The sequence below is a fragment of the Emys orbicularis genome, chromosome 24 (assembly GCF_028017835.1).
Source record: "Emys orbicularis isolate rEmyOrb1 chromosome 24, rEmyOrb1.hap1, whole genome shotgun sequence".
Taxonomy (NCBI): Eukaryota; Metazoa; Chordata; order Testudines; family Emydidae; genus Emys; species Emys orbicularis.
In genome coordinates, this window is record NC_088706.1 from 3,911,482 (window position 1) to 3,931,811 (window position 20,330).

General features: G+C 44.2%; 1 protein-coding gene across 3 annotated transcripts in view; it reads right to left on the minus strand.

Moving 5' to 3' along the window:
* The window catches only part of FZR1 (fizzy and cell division cycle 20 related 1), a 30,524-nt gene that overhangs the window by 1,429 nt on the left and 8,765 nt on the right, over positions 1-20,330 (minus strand). For 2 of the 3 annotated variants that reach the window (XM_065421987.1, XM_065421988.1), the window contains 11 exons: positions 14,847-14,989; positions 10,545-10,670; positions 10,145-10,208; positions 9,742-9,869; positions 9,082-9,164; positions 5,445-5,628; positions 5,154-5,219; positions 3,396-3,498; positions 2,499-2,683; positions 1,303-1,536; positions 1,096-1,200 (listed from right to left, as the gene is read on the minus strand). In XM_065421987.1, coding sequence (XP_065278059.1) covers positions 1,096-1,200; positions 1,303-1,536; positions 2,499-2,683; positions 3,396-3,498; positions 5,154-5,219; positions 5,445-5,628; positions 9,082-9,164; positions 9,742-9,869; positions 10,145-10,208; positions 10,545-10,670; positions 14,847-14,915 — 1,347 coding nt within the window. In that variant the 5' untranslated portion in view covers positions 14,916-14,989. Of the gene's footprint in view, positions 1-1,095; positions 1,201-1,302; positions 1,537-2,498; positions 2,684-3,395; positions 3,499-5,153; positions 5,220-5,444; positions 5,629-9,081; positions 9,165-9,741; positions 9,870-10,144; positions 10,209-10,544; positions 10,671-14,846; positions 14,993-20,330 lie in introns of all 3 variants that reach the window. The other variant, XM_065421986.1, reaches the window with a different exon arrangement.

The following is a 20,330-nucleotide window of genomic DNA, read 5'->3' on the forward strand; positions in this document are numbered from 1 at the left end:
TTCTCTATAATGGAGGTAAACCAGGCCCAGCTGCCTTGTCACCACTGCCACAGGTAAGATGCAGAATTTTGGAAACAAGTCTTAGTTTATGCTGCTACAGATACATAAGGGTCCTTCACATTATCTCTGGAATCGCACCTCTCTTTATAAAGCCAGAAGTAAGCTGTTAAGATGCCAACATCACCCTACACATTGTTAACAAATGAACTAGCCACAGTGTCTAGAACAGTATGAGACAGGCTCAGCTGATCCCATTCTGTGCGGAAGCTTCCCCACCAGATAAGCGACGCAGCGATCAAGAGATGGAACTGGATTAAAACAGGACTGGATGTTTTAATGCACAACCATGAAGAGGAAAAACAGCAGGTGGAATAAGGGGGAGGATTAAAAACTTTCTAACTCTGAAGAAACTTTCGGCTTTTACAAATTTCCCTTGAGCTCGGTTTGCTGTACCAGGTAGCTGTGCTCCTCAGAAGTGAGAGGAGTTGGAGTCTGACAACCTGGGGCTTGTCCAAAGGTTAATTTGTGTCACTTTTTGTCACATGGTGCAGAAGAATCCTCACGCCAGTGTCAGCAAGCAGGGACAGCCAGATCCCAATGCTCCTGTTGAGTGTAGTGATGCTTAGTCTTGTTTGTTTCACTGACCAAACCCTGGATAGCTAGGAACCAGGGGATCCCGGTACTAGCCAGTTTGGGTTCTGTCTCCGTGCACAGCCCAGTCGCAGCAGAACCAGAAGCAATAGGAGATCACTAAGCAAAGGGCATGGGTTATAGCAGGGGTCGGCAACCTTTCAGAAGTGGTGTGCCGAGTCTTCATTTATTCACTCTAATTTAAGGTTTTGCGTGCCAGTAATACATTTTAACGTTTTTAGAAGATCTCTTTCTATAAGTCTATAATATATAACTAAACTATTGTATGTAAAGTAAATAAGGTTTTTAAAATGTTTAAGAAACTTCATTTAAAATTAAATTAAAATGCCAAGCTCCCTGGACCGGTGGCCAGGACCCAGGCAGTGTGAGTGCCACTGAAAATCAGCTCGCGTGCCGCCTTCGGCACGCGTGCCATAGGTTGCCTACCCCTGGGTTATAGCTTACCAGGTATAAGACTCTGTACGAATGCCCTGTTAGTTTTGCTACTTGGGTTAATGAGGGATATTTCCAGACGAGAATCTGGTTCTGCGAGTATCCATGGGTACTCACCTGTAGGGGGAAGACACAAGAATTACAAGAAAGAGTCAGTGCTGACAGTTCCTGATCCATGAAAGCTCAGCAGCAGGACTCCAACCCCCTGGTTCAACTTACTAGTTCATTGGCATGTTTAGACCAAGCCAGATTGCACACTTGTGACCCAGTATCAATGCACTGCAAGGGCTGCCCGGTTAGAGTGTTCCAGAACCGAATGCAGCGGTCAGCTGTCCCACCACCCGAGGCCAACAGACCATGCTGATGTGGAGACCACGCAATAGCTTTCACTGCTGCTAGGTGCTCTGTATATTGCTGGACAGGACTCAAGCTGGAGTGATTCCACACAAGGAGCTGGTGGAGAGAAGAAACAAGACTAATTAACACAACTCCAACCTCTGCTCCCCAAACCGAGGAGACAGCACCAGCTAAAGCCCAGCCTGGTGAAGCTTGCCCTGCACGGCTCAGCCAATGCACCTCCATTTTAGCGATTCCTGTACTGGGGCCTCTCCTTCAGGGACAGCCAAACCTGCTCAACTCAGGGGTCCTTTTGCAATTTGGGGCTAGAGTAAGCTCTACAAACTCGTGTCACTTGGGCTATGTGCAGTGCTTGAACTCTGGTCTCTTGACATGATAGACTTTGTGAATAATCCAGCCATAATAAAAATTTTTGGAAATCTGCCCCCCCCCCGTGAATGAGAGTAGAAGTTGCAAGAGCTTGGGACACTATCTTCCATCACACCAATATCTGGGGAGTTAATTGTGCAGGAATCTATCCCAAGGTGCTCTCAGAATTGTTCTTGGTACCTATGTAACCATTCTTTGTTCTCTGGTAAATAGCAAACCTGAGCTGTGCCTGTTAAAACAAAACAAACGCGCAGAAGGGAATTTCAGTGTCAACTAAGTTATTTAAAACTGAAAACTTCCTTCACTGCACACTGCCTAACTTCATGTTTAAGTGGAGACTGTTTAAACCAGCTTCACTGAAATCTAACACCCTTCAGGCCAAACATACAGGTGTAGATACCCAAGCACATTAGGAACAACAAAGCATAGTTAAGCTGCCCTATTAATTTTTACCTAAGACGGACACTAGAAAGTTGTAGGATAGTCTAGTTTAGCCAAATTTGTGGGGGCGGGGGGGGGGGGGGGGCAAGAGAATGGTCTGTCAATCGCCTCGTTAGTAACAAAAAGGCATCTTCAGAAAGGCTGGAATTAAAAGTTGACATATCTTTGAAAGAAGGCAGCTTTTAAGATTGGGAGTGCAGGTTCAGAGATGAGGCCAAGGCCCACACCCACAGCAATCAGTACTATACCTTGTTATCATTGCCACCCGACGCTAGGAGTTGGTGGTCTGTGGACCACTTCAGCCCACACACCTCCTGCCTGTGGCCCTGAAGCCGTCGCTCAGACTGTAGTGGGGGGGTCCGGATGTCTCTCTGAAGGATCATTCTGTCCCGACTGCCGGAAGAAAGCTGGTCTGCATTCCATGCCAAAGCACCTGTAATGCAGGCAAAGGAACAGAGTGAGAATTCCAGGCAGCTGTCAGTGCAGGATTCCTGGGGGTAAGTATCAAGCCACTATAACCAGAGGAGGACTAAACAAATCTCGTCTTGAGCAACTTTTGTTGGAAGATCAAAAAGCTTTTTACATACACAAACCCTATGGGAGTTCATATTACACCCACTTTACAGCTGGGTAAACTGAGGCACAAGTGGTGTAACAACTTGCGTGAGGTCATCAGAACTCATGAGGTGTCCCGACTCCCAACCCCTGACACGGTCACCAATTCACACTGCCTACTTGTAAAAGCTAGTCCCTGAAAAGCAGGATGAACTGGAATCCTCAAGCAGCCAGCCTGGAAGGCTGAATGTCATTGGTTTCAACAAGGTGCATTAACAGGACACACCTAGGATGCCTCATCACACAACACCCTCCACAACTGTATGTGGCGATGATGATTCATAGTATCACCACCCCCAAGAACAGCCCAGTGCAATTTAAAAGGACTCTCAAAAAAAAGCTATTTCATAGAAGGCTTGGGGAAGGAGTGGTGTGTGGGGGTGGAGTGACCATTCCCACACTCCCTTTTGGATCATAAATGATAGCAATACTGCACTATTAACATGGCCTTAAGGGATCCCTCTTCTACGTTAGCAAATGCCATTTTCAAATGGTAAACTTCAGCCCTCTTGCTTCCTGTTCTTCCTTACCCACTCTGGCTGTGTGACCCTCAAGCATGGATAATTTCTTCCCTGCAGCTGCGTCCCAGATCTGTACAAAGCCCTTGTGAGTTCCAACTGCTACCAGGTTCCCCTAAATACACAAAAAGAAAACTTGCAATCAATAAAGTCAGTAAGTAAACGTACAAAGAGATCCAAGAGCCGCACAACAGATTCTGAGGGCTTGTCTTCACTACAGGGGTAAGTTGACCTAAGTAACGCTACTCCAGCTATGTGAATAATGTAGCTGGAGTTGATGTACCTTAGGTCGACTTACCCCGGTGTCTTCACTGTGCTGTGTCGACAGGAGACGCTCTCCGGTTGACTTCCCTTACTCCCGGGATCGACTGGAGAGCGCTCTGCCGTCGATTTAGCAGGTCTTCGCTAGACCCTCTAAATCGATCCCTGCTGCATCAATTGCAGCAGTGTCAATCTCCCCATAGTGAAGACCAGCCCTCAGTCCCTAAAAGGCAAAGGGAGGGGGAGGAGTATCATCTCTGGAGATTGCACATCTTGTAAGATCTGGCCTGCTCAAAGGAACTCCATCTGTTAATCAGCAATGAGTTGAATAAGGTATTGCAGAAATTGCATCTTCAACACACAACTATTAAAAGAAGATCTACTGTAGAAATGAAAACTGAAAAGTATCAATAGATCCTTTTAAAGATAGATAATATTGGCACTTCTTTATAGAGCACCTTTTTCCCAAGGCCCTCTAAGATTTTTATAATCATTACCTAATTACATCTTTTTTACACACCCCCAGACCCCAACATGTTTTAACAGATAGGGTAAACTGAGGCACATGCATTAAGTGACTTGCCCAACATCATACAGTGAAGCTATTGGCAGAGTTGGAAACAGAACCCAGGAGGCAGTCTTGACTCCTTGTCTTCCACTCAACTCCATGTGAGTGCTTGCTAAAGGGACAGCGAATACCTGTCCACAAGCTATTGGTTTAAACAGGATGGGGGATGTTGCTGAATTCCTTTGCAATGGGATACATCACTTTGGCCTCAACCAACCAGCCAGGCAGGATTTCATGGCACTACACAGAACATCAAACAGAGCACCTGGGGGTTCTGCCTCACAAAAGGCTTTTTTAGCAGGATGCTGGGCTCTTTTACCCCAAGCCTTCCCTGGAACGAGGAAGACAAAACTGGCATGATAGGAATACGGAGAGTAATTAGAGCAAAGACACTAAGCACATGAGTTCATGCAGAGCATCTCTCCAGAACAAGCAGTAGCCCGTAACCTCGTTCTAAGAGCACTGCCAGGGAGCTGCACTGCAGCAGTGGCACAGGGAGTACAAGAGCACGGCTCGCTCACAGACAGATATTTGTGGTCAACGTCGGAGGCAGTTCTACACTCACAGACCAGTCCACGTCCATCCCCGCTATCCTGCTATGTAGGCAAGGTGCTTTTTTTTTTTTTGGAGGGGGTGGGGGGTCTGGAGGAACACACCTCAAATGCATACATCATAGGCTTTAACAAAAAAGTAGAGAGAAATGCTCTTCGGTATCTCGACTGAGGTCATGTGTTGCTCACTGAACTTAATCTAGGTGGTTCTCACTCCAGCGTGAGACGTGTATTCCTATCAGCTAAGGAGTGTCTCTAGTGACATACGGAGGATCAGATGTTCTGAAATGTTGAGTTCTTACAAATGCAACTGAAGTTAACAGGAGCTTTGGTTGCTCAGCATCTCTGAAAAGAATGTCCTAACGGTCTGTGTGGTAGTATTATACTGACCCGTTCTGACCAGCCCACTGATGTCACAGAATCGCCTTCCACAGACAGATCACACAACCGGGTCACCTTGAAAATTAGGAAATGAGATGGAAATTAGGACTAAAGAGGCATACTAGGAGATTAGTTGCCTAGCAGATTAGGTATTTGGAACTAAGAGCACTAGTACATTGCACCGCACAGATGGTACATTCCAGGGTACTGCAGCAGAATATGAAACACAAAGGCTGATCCAACTGACCCGCAGTCCATTTTACTTTCTCCCATAGCACCAAAGAAAGGGCCATGCCTTACCTGGCTAGTACAAGCACTCCATAGGTAAACACAGGTACCGAGGCCAACACTGAGAACATTGAGAGAAGACCAGTCCACTAGGTTCAGGTAGAAGTCATCCTGCAGCTCGGGAGCATCCAGCACTTTGAAAGGAATCTTGGAGATTTTTCTTGTTGGTTTTCGAGGTGATCTTAGCAATTTCTGACTGTTCACACAAATCGAGACGTGATTGTTTTATGAGGCTTTGAAGGTACAAAGAGATTTAGAGAAATTCCTACTGTTTTGATCACTGCCTTTCTACAGAAATGTAGAGATTGAAAGAGATAGCACTGTTCCTTCAGTGCTGCCACCCTCCTGAGGCGGGCAGCTAGAGGGAAGTAATGGGCACAAAATGAAAAAGAGGAAAGCTACCCTGTGACACTGAGCCAGTGAGGGTTAAGCAATCAGCAGGCTAAGTGACCCAAAATCAATCTTTAATAATACATTAGAGGAGTATTGAAATGGTAAACAGGGCTATTTCTTGTAGATCGTTATCAAAGCCATGTTAAGTAGACGCAGGCTTTGTCTACACTAGCACTTTTGTCGGTCAGGAGTGTGGAAATAGCCTTAATTTTTTGAAATGTAAACCTATATTGTCCGAGAATTAGAAGTAGATACTAACTGTATTTGTCTGTGTTTACCTATATCTGTTAACTTTATCAATGTGATCTAATTAGCTTGTAGATAATAAACTTCTGTTCTGGTTGTTACTATATTCTATTGATTCAGAGATCAAAAAGGAATGTTAACATTTAGAGGAAAATTGCGGTGTACTAATATCATTACTACAAACTTCAAAGAGAAAGGTAGACAGACTGTCTATGAACTGCTTGAATGGTTAATTACCTTATGCTAATGAATGCAGCTAGTTACTAGTGTGTGACTAAGGAATGGAGATTTACTTCAAAGCAACAATAGGTATTGCCTATCCTTCATCCAAGAATGCCTGCTGTGATGTTTGCTGTCAAGATGCTACCGTAGCCTGCTAGAAAACTATAAAAGAACTCTAGGGCCTGAAACTTTTTATCTCAGATCTGCTCAAACTTCGTCAGGGGAGGTTCAAGTCACAAGTCTGAGGTCTCCAGGTGTGCCCTGGACTATCCTTACAAATTCTCATGGAAGAATTTGAACAAATTCTACACATGGACTAAACTATTGAACTGATTCTAAAAGGACTTTTACAAATGAGCAGCTCGCCATCTCTGCTATGAAACTGACCTGAGAACTTTATTCATATCTTACTCTGGGGGAATCCTGTGCTACTCCGCATGTGCATAATTAATGAGCCACATGTTTCTAATGGTTTTAGCAGAAAAAAGCTTCTGCTGAAATGTTGCTGCAGTTCCACCTTTTTCCCCACCAGAGGGCACTGTGGCAATAGACCAAAGCAGCAGCTCCTGGCTAGCTATGGAAGAGAAAGAGCCTGCCTTCTTCGCAGTGTCTGTCAGGTCAGGAGACAGGGACTATGGGGAGACAGACAGCATGGGTGCTGGGGGTGGTCTGACAGGGGCTCATAAGGGCTAGTGGGAGAGGACAGACTGGGGCAGGGGCTGAATGGGAGTGGAGGCACAGGGCCACTGGGGAGGGAGGTGCAGGGGGATGGGGGGAGGTGTTGTCTGAGTGGGGGTGGAGGGACACGTGGACAAGAGGTGCAGGAACACATGGGACGGGGCAGATGTGCCTGACTGAATGGGAGAGGCTAGGAGTCAGCCAGGGTCTAACATGGGGGAAGCTCCCTAACAATCCCTCCTTGCCCCCCAACAAAAAACCTGTTCCATACTTTTCCCACCCATACCAAACAACCCTCCAAGTTCACACCCAGGCTCCTTCCCAGCAATTTACTTCCCTCTCTCTTAGCTACTCCGTTATCCCTAACTCCCCTAAGCCTTTGCACTGCTTCTGAGGGGTGCGGGAAATACAGTTCTGTATTGTAGTTTAAATGAATTACTACTCAGAGTTCTGTATTAATATGCCTAGTAAGGAATCTATTTTTCAAAAAACATTTCCTGACTCTCTTTTGTTGTCTGTATTGTTACACACATACTTGCTGACAGGTATTTTGAAATAAATGACCAAAAATAATTGAAACTGGTGTGATTATATTGTGTTATTTTGACAAATAAAATATGCAGAATTTTAAAATATTGTGCGCATAATTTTTAATTTGGGGGAGCAGAATTCCCCCAGGAGTAATATCTGTACATATAATGATCTTTTAACCATAGCAACTCTGTCTCTTCTTTTTTTAAATAAAACTTAAATTAATTAACAAGAATTGGCTGTAAGAATGTATTTGGGTAAGATCTGAAGTATTAACTAACCTGGTGGGTAATGTGTCTGGTCTCTTGGGATTGGTAGAACTTTATATTTAGTGAATAAGATTTTAAGTAATCCTCACTATATTAGATTTGGCTGTCCAGGTGGGAGCCCAGGGCTGGATTGCTTAAGGGGAACTGTGTTTCAGCTTCTGGGTAACCAGTGTGGTATTACAGAAGCTATTTTGTTACTGGCTTGGAGAATCTAATTATAAGAATAAACCATCAGTTTTGGGCATCGTCTGCCCCATCCTTTGCAGTTTGTCCTGACTGAGGCGATCTCCGTGTGGCCCCTCCAGCGACCATAGTCACATGCCCAAAAAGGGGAGGCCACTTAATAACACGCCTGATATTAACAACTTCTGGTTAATAGCAACATTTTGCTGGGAACCAATCCTGTCTCATTAGACTACAATGTTAATGGGATTCAGATACTAACAGGCATGCTGCTTTTTGACAGCCTTTTGACATGCTTTTCTGTTTGCAGCCCTGCCAATCTGCCTGCTGTTTGGGAGGAGGATGCCGGGCTTTTCATGGGAGCAGGAGCGTGGGGGTCCAAGGGGCTGCACGGTACCACTGTGCTCTCCAGGCTGTGCCCTGCCCTGGTACCAGAGGCCCAGGCTTGGCATGTCCCAGTGCTTCCTTCCCTGGCTATAGCCCTGCAAACCTCTCCCCCCCAATTCCCTGCCCACAGCCTCCCCTCCCAGCACTGCCTTCCCTGGCATTGCCTTTCGCTTACCGGCAGCCTCTGGATAATAACAGCAGTTGCTGGGAACTGAGAGATTGCTAACAAGTGGAATCTACTGTATTTCTAGGGCTGTTTGCACAGAGACAAGATCCTTGCTCCTTAGGTGTCCGAGTACTCCTGCTGCCTACTTCCCCTCCTGAAATCCCATAGCTGTACAGCAGGGGTCAGCAACCTTTCAGAAGTGCTGGGCCGAGTCTTCATTTAGTCACTCTGATTTAAGGTTTCGCGTGCCAGTCATACATTTTAACGTTTTTAGAAGGTTTCTTTCTCTGTCTATAATATAGAACTAAACTATTGTTGTATGTAAAGTAAATAAGGTTTTTAAAATGTTTAAGAAGTTTCATTTAAAATTAAATTAAAATGCAGAGCCCCCCGGACTGGTGGCCAGAACCCGGGCAGTGTGAGTGCCACTGAAAATCAGCTCGCGTGCCGCCTTCGGCACACGTGCCATAGGTTGCCTACCCCTGCCGTACAGCAACCAATTATAACATTAGTCAGAGAGCTCCTTAAGAACCCCAGCCCCCATTTTTCCCCACCCATAGGTAGCCAGCATTACCTTTTGTTGCTGACAGGTGACAGGGAATATGGGGAGACCTCATTGCCATCATCTGGACTGGAGCGTTTGGTGCTGAGCGAGTACTGCACAAAGAAGAAAGCATTGGATACAAAAACCCCACACAGTACAGGTCCTGACGTGCCAGAGGTTTACAAGATCACCTACAATGTAATTAACATACATTACCTAGGCAGAGGTCCCTCCAAACCCTGCATTGTGGTGGCCCCACTGTGTTTTACTTTACAGTTCCTTCCCTTAAAGATTCCTTTAAATCTTGCTCTACAGCAATACTGAGAAACTAATTTCTGTTGAATCTCAAAACCTCTCCTTCATTTAGGGAACACATCAAGACCATGTGTTAACTTGCCCACATCCTTTCCAAAACAGTCTTTCAAACCCTCTGTCATAACTCAGGAAAGAAGGATTTCTGCAGCAAGCAGCAGTTCCTCATGCTGTCTGTGGAGTCAGTGGACAGTGTCCACTGGATTTTGTTACTAATACAACCCACACCAGTCATTCCATACTATTGACGACTCACTTTAAACCTTGGCTAGACTTCTTAATATAGCTACTACACTATGCACCTGCTAGCATATTTGAGGAGTGTCCAACTCCTCTCGCATGAGCAATGCAGACCGATGCGTTGCTAGCCAAACTTACCGTGAAGAGGCTCTTCTTCTCTGGCGTGGATGGCTGCAGTCTCCTGTCCTCGGTCTGCGGGTCCTGCACTTTCTCAATCCCTGCTCCCAGCAGTTCGTTCTTTAGCAAGGCTGAGTAAGCAAGGCCATCTGTACGAACATACAAACGAGCTCTTGAGCAGAGTCTCCTATGCTAGTGGTTCTCAACCGGGGTACGCAGTGGTCTTGCAGGGGGGTACGTCAACTCATCTGAATGGGCTGTGAAGACCAAGTTATATTCCCTGTGATGGTGCCTCCAGGTCAGGGCTGTGGCCCAATAGCTAGGGCAGCAAGCGAGATGCTTGCACTGCTGTTGCCCATGCTATGACTTCAGTGTCAAATCAAAAGCTAGACAAAAAGGAACAAGTGGGACAAAACACATCTACCTTTGCCATTGTCTGAGGTAGCATCCTTTGCTTTTCTGTTTTGACTTGGTGACTTTTCGTTTTCCTAGAGGGGGGAAAATATATGCTAACAAACACTCCAGTCACTGCAAACAAAGATCTCACAAAATTCACTTTTCTTCCCCCCCCACAGTAATGGGAAAAGCACCACCATCTTGAAAAATCTGCAGCAATCGATTGTGATGCTGAGGCATCAAATAGTGAAGCAGCAAAAGAGATGGAGAGCAGAAGGTGAAACAGTGGGGAGGGGAGGGGGAAGGTAATACTCTACTAGTCCTCTGAAGTAGTTTTCCTGCCAAACAAACTTCTTTAACTCTGTGCAAACTCCCCCGTCCTGCTAAGAAAAATACCTTGTGCTATGTAACTCTGGGGTAATACTCACATTTATTCTGTGGAAGTTAATGCTCCAGTTGGCCCCAGCTCTTGAGGGAATGAAACGGTCTCCATGTTTACTGGGGGAGGACATTGGAGAGTTGGAAGGTGTCAGTGTTCGTCTCATCTCAACTACCTGAAGTTTAAAAAGTTACATATGGAGAAACACTGCAAGAACCAGGCAGGAAAAATGTTGGATCACAGTGAGCTCTGAAAGGCAGACTCCAGAAATCTGCTTTCATTAGGGCCAAATAAACCTGGAATGACAGAACACACGGTTTGTCACCTTACAACCCTAGTAAGCACTCCTTACACAGGCACAATTCCCACCGACGAGTGCTAACAGGAGCACTTAAAGAACCTCTCTCTCCACATGCTCCCTCTCAACAGTGGAGATCAGCTGGTATGCTCTTGCCAATGGTCCTGAGGTTTGAAATCTGGGCAGCTGGAGGCAGGGCACTGTGAGGTATTGGCATGACTGGAATCCCTTCCCCTGTTGGTCTGAAAGACCCAAATATTAGCAATTCAGGCCTCACATAAACATACAGTGTATTGTACCTTATAAGAATATCGCACACACAAAACATGTGCTAGTTAAGGTTGCAGGCACTCAGCCCGATCTTTTTTCTGTCCTTCCAGAACGGGAGGGTGTTGACCCCTGAGAGTCCCGCAGGGAGAGCTCAGTACCTTGCTCCTCCCTAAGCCTTTTGGCCAGTGTGATCTCTGCCATACCCAGGCTGCTGCCGTGTATGCCAAGGGCACCGCAGCGTACGAACAGGAGTTTGGAGTGGGTGTGTGCGCACTGAAGACAGCAGGTTTTATTAAGGTCAGATAAGTACAGCAATGCTTCCAAGTCCTCTTGGCATTCCTATGGGAGCAGAGTCATGGCTGCCGTGTTGTGTGGGAACATGTCACCTTAACACTACTTCCTAATTTTCTAACATTTGTTTGTTTTCTCCGTAATGCTAATGTTCTTGTAGGGGGTGAATAAAGGGACCTCCGTTATATTTCTTGGTTTTGCTAGAGATATTGTGTGTAACCCAGAAGTATCCCTTCCGTGTGCATTCAGCATCAACTGTCATTTAAATTCAGCATTGAACCTAAATCAATTACATCAAGTAGAATCTCTGCAGGACTACAGTTAAGTGTGTATTTTAAGATCTTAGTAATGGCAAAAGATATTATGGAGTTCGTAGCAGATATGACCAGAACTAATATACGAATCCTCCTGTGGGAATTTTATTTCAGTTAAAAGCCATTTACATGCATCATGTCAGCTGAGGACGCGTTCCAAGATTCAGTAAGATATGGAGATCAGAGACCACGGTCTTTAGACTATTTACACACTTTACCTAAGGCAAAGAAAGCAAGAACAGTGAAATACCAACATAAGTGGATGACATGGATTAGACCAGGGATTGGCAACCTTTGGCACGTGGCTCGCCAGGGTAAGCACCCTGGCGGGCTGGGCCGGTCTGTTTACCTGCCACATCCGCAGGTTCGGCCGATCGCGGCTCCACTGGCCGCGGTTCATCGCTCCAGGCCAATGGGAGCTGCGGGAAGCTTCAGCTAGCACATCCCTCGTCCCGCACTGCTTCCCGCAGCCCCCATTGGCCTGGAGCGATGAACCGCGGCCAGTGAAGCCGCGATCGGCCGAACCTGCGGATGTGGCAGGTAAACAGACCGGCCCAGCCCGCCAGGGTGCTTACCCTGGCGAGCAGAGGGCCAAAGGTTGCCGATCCCTGGATTAGACTGTGTCACAGGCTTGTAACGATTTGAAGGCCTAGCCACATAGAGATAGGGGGTGCAATTTGGGGCCATGTCACAGCATACAAGGACCTTAACACACTAGGGGCTAGCTGGAGGACAATTCTCTCAGCACAGGTGTTGTGTAAGGAAGCTACAGGCCTCCCTATAAGACCCACCACAGGGGGAAGTATTGCCAACCCCAACTGTCCAAAAGACATGAGATTGGTTTAAAAATCTGATAAAATTAAAATTTGTGCTTCTGGGTGCATTTGAGACACGTGTTCAAGCTTTTCTCTGCAAACATGAGAGTGAGAAACTTACTTTTTAAAAACATGAGCCAAGATTAATGTAATCACTTGTCTCCAGGATCAGGGGTGTTAAGTAATGCATCAAATATCACAAGTCTCACAATAAAATTACAAGAACTGGCAATACTGGGCACCATGGCATAGCACTATGGCGATTCAGGGTGGCACCACAGCGTACAATGCCCCTTGGGTCCAGCTGCTGAGCCTAACTTACCCCAGCTGCCATTTTAGGCCCCAAAGGCACCCCAAATCTGGGAGGCACAAAGGTGGATGAAAGTAACCTTTGACCCCCTTCCACTGGAATGCAATGCTTGGGCCATGCCTCTAAGGGGTACAACACAGTCTCTCCCAAAGGATTTCAGAAGAATATTTTACTTGCCTCACCAATCTATTAGAATTGTTTGAGGGGGTCAACAAACATGTGGACATGGGTGAACCAATGGATATAGTGGACTTGGACTTTCAGAAAGCCTTTGACACGGTCCCTCACCAAAAGCTCTTAAGCAAAGTAAGCTGTCATGGGACAAGAGGGAAGGTCCTCTCATGGCTCAGTAACTGGTTAAAAGATAGGAAACGGAGGGCAGGAATAAATGGTCACTTTTCAGAGTGGAGAGAGGTAAACAGAGGGGTCACCCAAGGAACCGTACTGGGATCAGTGCTGATCACCATATTCATAAAAAATCTTAACAAAACAGTGAGGTGGCCAAGTTTTCAGATTATAAAAAATTACACAAGATAGTAATTCTTCACAGTTTTCTTTGGATTTAACTAAGGGACCTCACAAAACTGGGTGACGGGGCAACAAAATGGCAGATGAAATTCAATGTTGATAAATGAGAAGTAATGCACACTGGAAAACATAATCCCAACTATACATACAAAATGATGGGGTCTAAATTAGCTGTTACCAATCAAGAAAGATCTTGGAGTAATCAAATCATTGATAGTTCTCTGAAAACACCTGCTCAGTTTGCAGTGGCAGTCAAAAAAGATAACAATGTTCGGAACCATTAAGGAAAGGGATCGATAATATCATAATGCCACTATATAAATCCATGGTACGCCCCCACCTTGAATACTGAGTGTAGTTCTAGTTGGCCTAGCTCAAAGATATATTACAATTGGAAAATGTACAGAGAAGAGCAATAAAAATGATTAAGGATATGGATCAGCTTCCATATGAGGAGAGATTAAGAAGACTGGGACTGTTTATCTTCGAAAAGATGAATAAAGAGGGATAGGATAGAGGTCTATAAAATCATGAATGGTGTGGAGAAAGTGAATACGGAAGTGTTATTTACCCCTTCACATAACTCAAGAACTAGGGGTCACCCGACAAAAATTAATAGGCAGCAGGTTTGTTTTTTTTGTTTTTTTTTTAAAAAAGGGAATTACTTCACATAACACACAGTTAACGTGTGGAAGTCATTGTCATGAGATGCTGTGAAGCCCAAAACTATAACTGTGTTCAATTAGATACGTTGATGGAAGATAGCCAAGAATGGACCTATTAGCCAAGCTGGTCAGGGATGCAACCCTATATTCTACATGGCTTTAAGCCTCTGACTGCCAGATACTGGGACTGGATGACTGGGGATGGATCACTAATTGCCCTGTTCGGATTATTCCCTCTGAAGCATCTGGCCTTAGCCAGCATCAGAAGACAGGATATTGGGCTAGAGGGACCATTGATCTGACCAAGTATGGCCATTATTATGCTCTTATGACGTAAAACACCGCAGAAAAGCTGGAAGATCGGTGTGCATCTAAAGTCCACCTATCGTATACCCCCAGCATTCAGAAGATTTGCTAGCTTAAAAAAATTCAACTGTCTATATTCCAGTAGTACCTAATGAGATTATATAGTTTCCTGATGTCAAGTACTGAATAATAAAGTTGTTATAACACCCTTAGGCTTCTGAGTATTACATACATACAGAGATTTAACAAATTTTAGCTGATAAAAACTGGCCAAGTTAAGAAGTTGTTTGAGTAATTGTTTCCCAGGACAATTCAGAAACTTAGACAGTAGAGCATTTCAGTCAAAGGTTTGGTTTAGTTTATAACTAAAGGCCTCTATGCTAGTAAGTAGCTCATATAGGAAGCTAGATAGCCTGTCTGAAGGACAGTAGAGAAAGCACATTACAGCTCACAGAATAAAGTCTGTTCTTTGTTGGGGGATGCGGGGAGGGGCAGGGGCACCTGGGTAAGTCACTAGGAGAATCATTAGGCACAGTGGAAATGTGCTGACTTACACAAGGCATTGTGTTTTCATTCTGGATGTTGATCTGGCGCAGGAGACGTCTCTCATAATCCTGGTCCATGGTGGAAAGGGCGGGGGCTGGGGAGTCTAACAGTCCCAGGACCTTCTATTCATGAAGTCTAGCCAGTAATCAGTCTGCTGCAACAAAACAGGAAGAAAGTCAACAAATGGTGCACTGCCCCATATACAAACCCACTGGCACCACCAAATTTCATTTCTATACCACTGCCCACGGGAGATGCTCAAAGCACTTTACAGACATTAATGAATTAAGCCACCCAACCAGCATGAGAAGTACACAAAATTTCTGCCACAATCTGTGAAGGGAAGCACAGAGAGGCTAAGCGAGTAGCAGGATCACAAATGGAAGAAGTCCCAACTCAAATCTTGTGCTTTAGCCACAAGACCATTTTGCCTCTCTGTCGCACAGTATTCAAATTTCAATTGGTAAAGCATAGCACAGAGTCAGTGCACTAGCTGGTTAGGAATTTTATTCAAGTTAATGTTTAAAATTAAATATACACAAGTTAAGAGGGAAGGTACTGTACATCTGGAGTCAGGCTTGAGTTATGAGGGATTATAGGTATCGGTTACAAAGATCACGAGATACATACAGATCACATAACCAGCATAGACCCAGATTGGGGTGTGGGAGTTTTAAAGCATCAGTGGATAAGTGGGCTCAGGTACGCCACCCATGGAATGTATTATATTACACCACACTATTACCCTCGTGGCTGCTGATACCACCTAGCTCTACAATTCTGGGTGGACGGTTGGTCCTAGTCTCCACTGAGACCTGGTTTATGCTTAAAAATTCGATCTACCTAGCTATGTTGTTCAGTGCTGTGAAAAATTTCACACCCTGAAAACCAGTTAGGTTACCCTTATCCCCAGTATAGACACAGCTAGGTCAGTGGAATAACTTCTCTGTCGATCTAGCTACCGCCTCTCAGAGAAATGGATTAAACTACATTGATGGAAAAACCTCAACTGTCAATGAGGGAGTATCTACACTACAGTGCTACAGCTGTAGCTGCAGTAGAGTAGCCATGCCCTGATTATCTTTCAGTTATAAGATCCAGGATGATGTGATTTCACAACAGATATTCATTTATATTTGGTTGGTAAGATTTTATTAACATAATTAAACATTATCTTTCAAGTTCTATTCTCAGTCTTACAGCTTTTCAGCTACTTACAAAACTTATACCATTAGATTACCAGATCACACTTTAAACAGAACTCCCTTTTCTTTCAGGCATGAGAAAGGACAACTAAAGACATCATTCATCTAACAAACTTTTCTCATCTACTGCATTGTCACTCTAATGTAGCTTCCTAAATGGACCAGTGAATAAAGGATGCATTTTAGGACTCTGTGGCTACAATATACAGAAAATGGCAACAGCAGTTTGTTGGGAATATACAGGGTGTCTCGTTTTAGGTTAAATCCTGACCAAAGCAAAAACTGGAAATCCTGTTTGTACACGATATACACTGACAAATCTCATCACATACAGATTTTGAGATGTTGACGTTTTGCAGAAAACATGATTTCTGTTAATCACGGAAAGATGAAGGTTTTCATTTGGGAATGTTAACACACTTCCTATCCTTTGCTTAAAACAGACCAAAAATAACTGCTAGATTGGTGTCAAGTGAATGTCATATAAATGAGAATGGTCTGAGAATATAAACCCATGTTTCCTCATGCATGTGCATCAATATGGTTAATTTAAAACTTTAAACCAATCACTGCTGTTGAAATCAGCGATGCCCCAATTTACAGTGCTCAACTTGTAACATATATAAACAAAAGCTATTCAAGGGAAGATGGATACACATCGTTTATTTCTAAAAACAAGAGAGTTTGCCTAACAGAACACACCAAAACCTTTAAACATATAGCCGGATTTTTGAGTTCACTCAGCAGTATGTATTGTAACTCTCTGAGCACATAACTAAGCATTGCATTAGATTCATAACATTATAGTAATCTTTCATTTCAAGATTGTGTGATCCCAGAAACTAATGCCAGAAAACATTAGCCCCGTAAAATGCGTTGCTACTTTCAGTAGCAATAAGACGTTTGTGTATTTCTTTTTAACCTTCCAGAAATTTAAGGAATTTTTATTTTAGTAAAAGCAGGTAAAATGGTACATTGTTCTCAGTGGCAGCAACTTGGGGCTGAACTCTTGAAAATATGGCCCTCAGGACCTGATTCAAAACCCTTTGAAGTCAGTGGAAAGACTCCAATGGACTTCACAAAACTTTGGAAGAGGCCCCACATTTTGCAAAATTAAGAGTCACTAACAACTTCTGAAAGCTTTAAAAAAATAAAACCCCAACATCTTACTGCTACTGAAGTACCAACATTTCACTAGGATAGCCATGTGACACCCATGACAGTCACTAGTCTCAAAACCAGAATTTCAGGAAAAACATTCACTTTTCACACTACTTAGTAGGCGACCATCATCTGTATATGGATCAATAAAATTAGAGTAATCCAACATAAGAACACTGCATCTACTTTTAATCATGCTACTAAAACTGTTCAGTATTTTAATCCAAATCACTGTTACACTCAAGATGTGTCAGTTGTATAACAAGTTAAATACAAAAAGTAAACTTAAGTTTGCAAGACCTCAGTGAAGAAGTTCACAAAATTAAGGTTGTGTGACAACAGTACCTCAGCCACACTTCGCATCTTGTATATTTTATGATACTCTTTAATAACAAAAAGAGTAGCTTTAACACATTTAACAAGGAAGGGAGAAGAGAAAATACTGCACAGGAGCATCAGGGCAAAAAGTGCTAATGGTGCTCAATCAGCTATATAACTTGCCAGCTTGTGTGTGCTTGAAACCAAAACCAGAACGTTATTTTAACACTAGATGTTTGCATTTAATTGTCTAGAATTTGTTTTAATTATGAAGAGAACAATAAATAGAGGTAGACTACTTGTGCAGTTTATGAATTCCACTGGCTTTGATAGTCCTACTGTCAAGTATAGCAGAACTATAACCTGGGTTTGGAACCTACATAAACAGGTTAGCACCCATTTTAGAAGGATCACCGCCAACTTCTATATGAATGAAATGGATAGGCAGGGTTTGTTAAAGCCAAATGTTCAACCCTCTTGCCCTGCTGGTGTGATCAGGGTCAAGAGAGTTCAACTGTGGTTGAGGGGGTGGAGAAACCTGTGTTTGATACCCAATGTCAACGTTGCTAAAGAGTTACTCCTGAGGGAATTCTGCGCCAAAAAATTAAAAATTCTACACAATATTTTAAAATTCTACAAGTTTTATTTGTCAGTAAATAAATGCAGAGGCTGCAGCATGACAGTGGGGAGCACAGGCCAATGGCTGCACAAAAGTGGGAGATCTCCCTGCAGCCCCTCCACCCTGGGACAAAGACTCTGTGATGAGGTTGCACCCAACCCTGACACAGCACAAGGCCTGGGCCTGCCCCAGAAACACCCTGGGGCCCGGCCCCTCTGCACCAGGCACACCAGGTGTGGGGCAAGCAGACTCAACCAGACAGGATCCAAGTGTGAGGGCTCTAGGTGTAGGGCAATCTGGATGCACAGAGGCTCGTTGGGCGGGAAGTTCCAGGTGCAATGGGACTCCACAGGGGCTTCCAGGTGAAGGTGGCTGGGGCTCAGCTGAGGGGTCTGGGTGCAGCTAGTTGGGGGTCAGTGGCGTGGGGGTCTGTATGTGGGTGCTCAGGGTGGTGCAGGGGGTGGGAGGCAGTCTGGGTGCAGGAGTGGGAGTCCAGAGGAAGGTGAGCCTGGGTGCAGGGGGGCTCCAGATGCAGGGGTTGAGGGTGACTGGCTGGGGTTCAGGTGTAGAGGGCATGGGGAGTTCTGGATGTACCGGGTGAGGCTTGGCAGGGGTGTCTGGGTATGGAAGGTCCGGATGCACGGGGGTTGGGTGGATGGGGGAGCAGCTCCCCGTATAGTGACCCCACCCCCCACAGCTAAGGAGCAATAGGGACAGGAAACAGGAGGATCTGAGCTTCCTGCAGCTGGAGGAGGTTTCTGGGGGTGGATCTGACATAGCCCCAGCAACTTCTTGCAGGAGAAGAGAAAGTCCCATCCTCTCCTGCCTCCAGCCCAGATGAGACTAGCAGGTGATCTTGGCTCAGGGTAGGAACCACTGGCTGGGCTGTCCCCAGCCACACGGTGATTTACCTCTCCGCTGGATGCTCCAGGTGCCTTAAACAATGTCCCTGCACTGCTTGGGAGTGGTGCGTGACTGCTCTTGCAGCTTCCCTTTGCTTCCGTCAGAAAGTCATTTTTCTGCAGGGAAGCAAAGAAATCAGTGGGGGGGACATGAATTCTGCGCACATGCAGTGGCACATGCAGTGGCGCAGAATTCCCCCAGGAGTAAAGAGTCCAGGGTAGATATAGCCCATGTGTCAGGATATATATTCCACAAGGCAGCAAGGCATGTACAGTGGATACAAACACCAGAGTTACGAACTAACTAGTCAACCACACATCCCATTTGGAACCGCAACTACACAATCAGACAGCAGTAGAGAGAGAGAGAGAGAAAATAAATACAGTACTCTGTTAAAAGTAAGCTACTAAAAATATAAAGGGAAAGCAGCGTTTTTCTTCTGCATAGTAAAGTTTAAAAGCTATATTAAGTCAATGTTCAGTTGCAAACTTTTGAAAAAAACACCATAATGTTTTGTTCAGAATTATGAACCACCTCCATTCCCAAGGTGTTCGTAACGCTGAAGTTCTACTATAATTAATTATAGTTCTACTATAATTAAAACAGCATTCAAACAAATCCAGTTATTTTGTCAACTAGTTAAACCGGCATTCAGAATACCATTGGAAAAAGTTTTAAATGCATGGATATGCTCTTTCCTGATCTATAATTTTTTAAGTGATCTTCATACTAATGAAAAAGGATCATAATTCAATGTCTTTGACTATAGAACATATTATTACACATTATATTTCTTGCTGAAGAAAGTGAAGATGAAATTGCAGTCAGATTTTAAGTTAAGAAAGAGCCTTTTCAAATAGTTGAAGCTGTCTGTTTTAACTTCAGTTTATGCTTTTTTTTGCCACTAGAGAAAAAAGTTATAATAATGCCACCAGTGAATTCAATACTTATTTTTCATATGCAGCGCTGGTCAGCCTGGGTACAAGTTAACAGTTGCTTAATTAGTAAAAATAAATACTCCAGCCCATTAGAGTATATACCAACATGCACTGTTCTTCAGATTACACTTTTATATCTTCAAGAGAAACATGTTTTACAATTTACATCCTAAGAATTTTTATAACAAAATCAAGTTTAAAACAGGGTTTTTAAAAGTTAAAAAAAATCAGAAAAGCTGCTCTTGGCTTGGATTAGTGTGTTTAATTATATTTTAGTATAAATCTTGAATAATAGTAAGAAATTCAAAATATCATCTGAAGCTCTCAAAGAACTTTACAACAAAATAG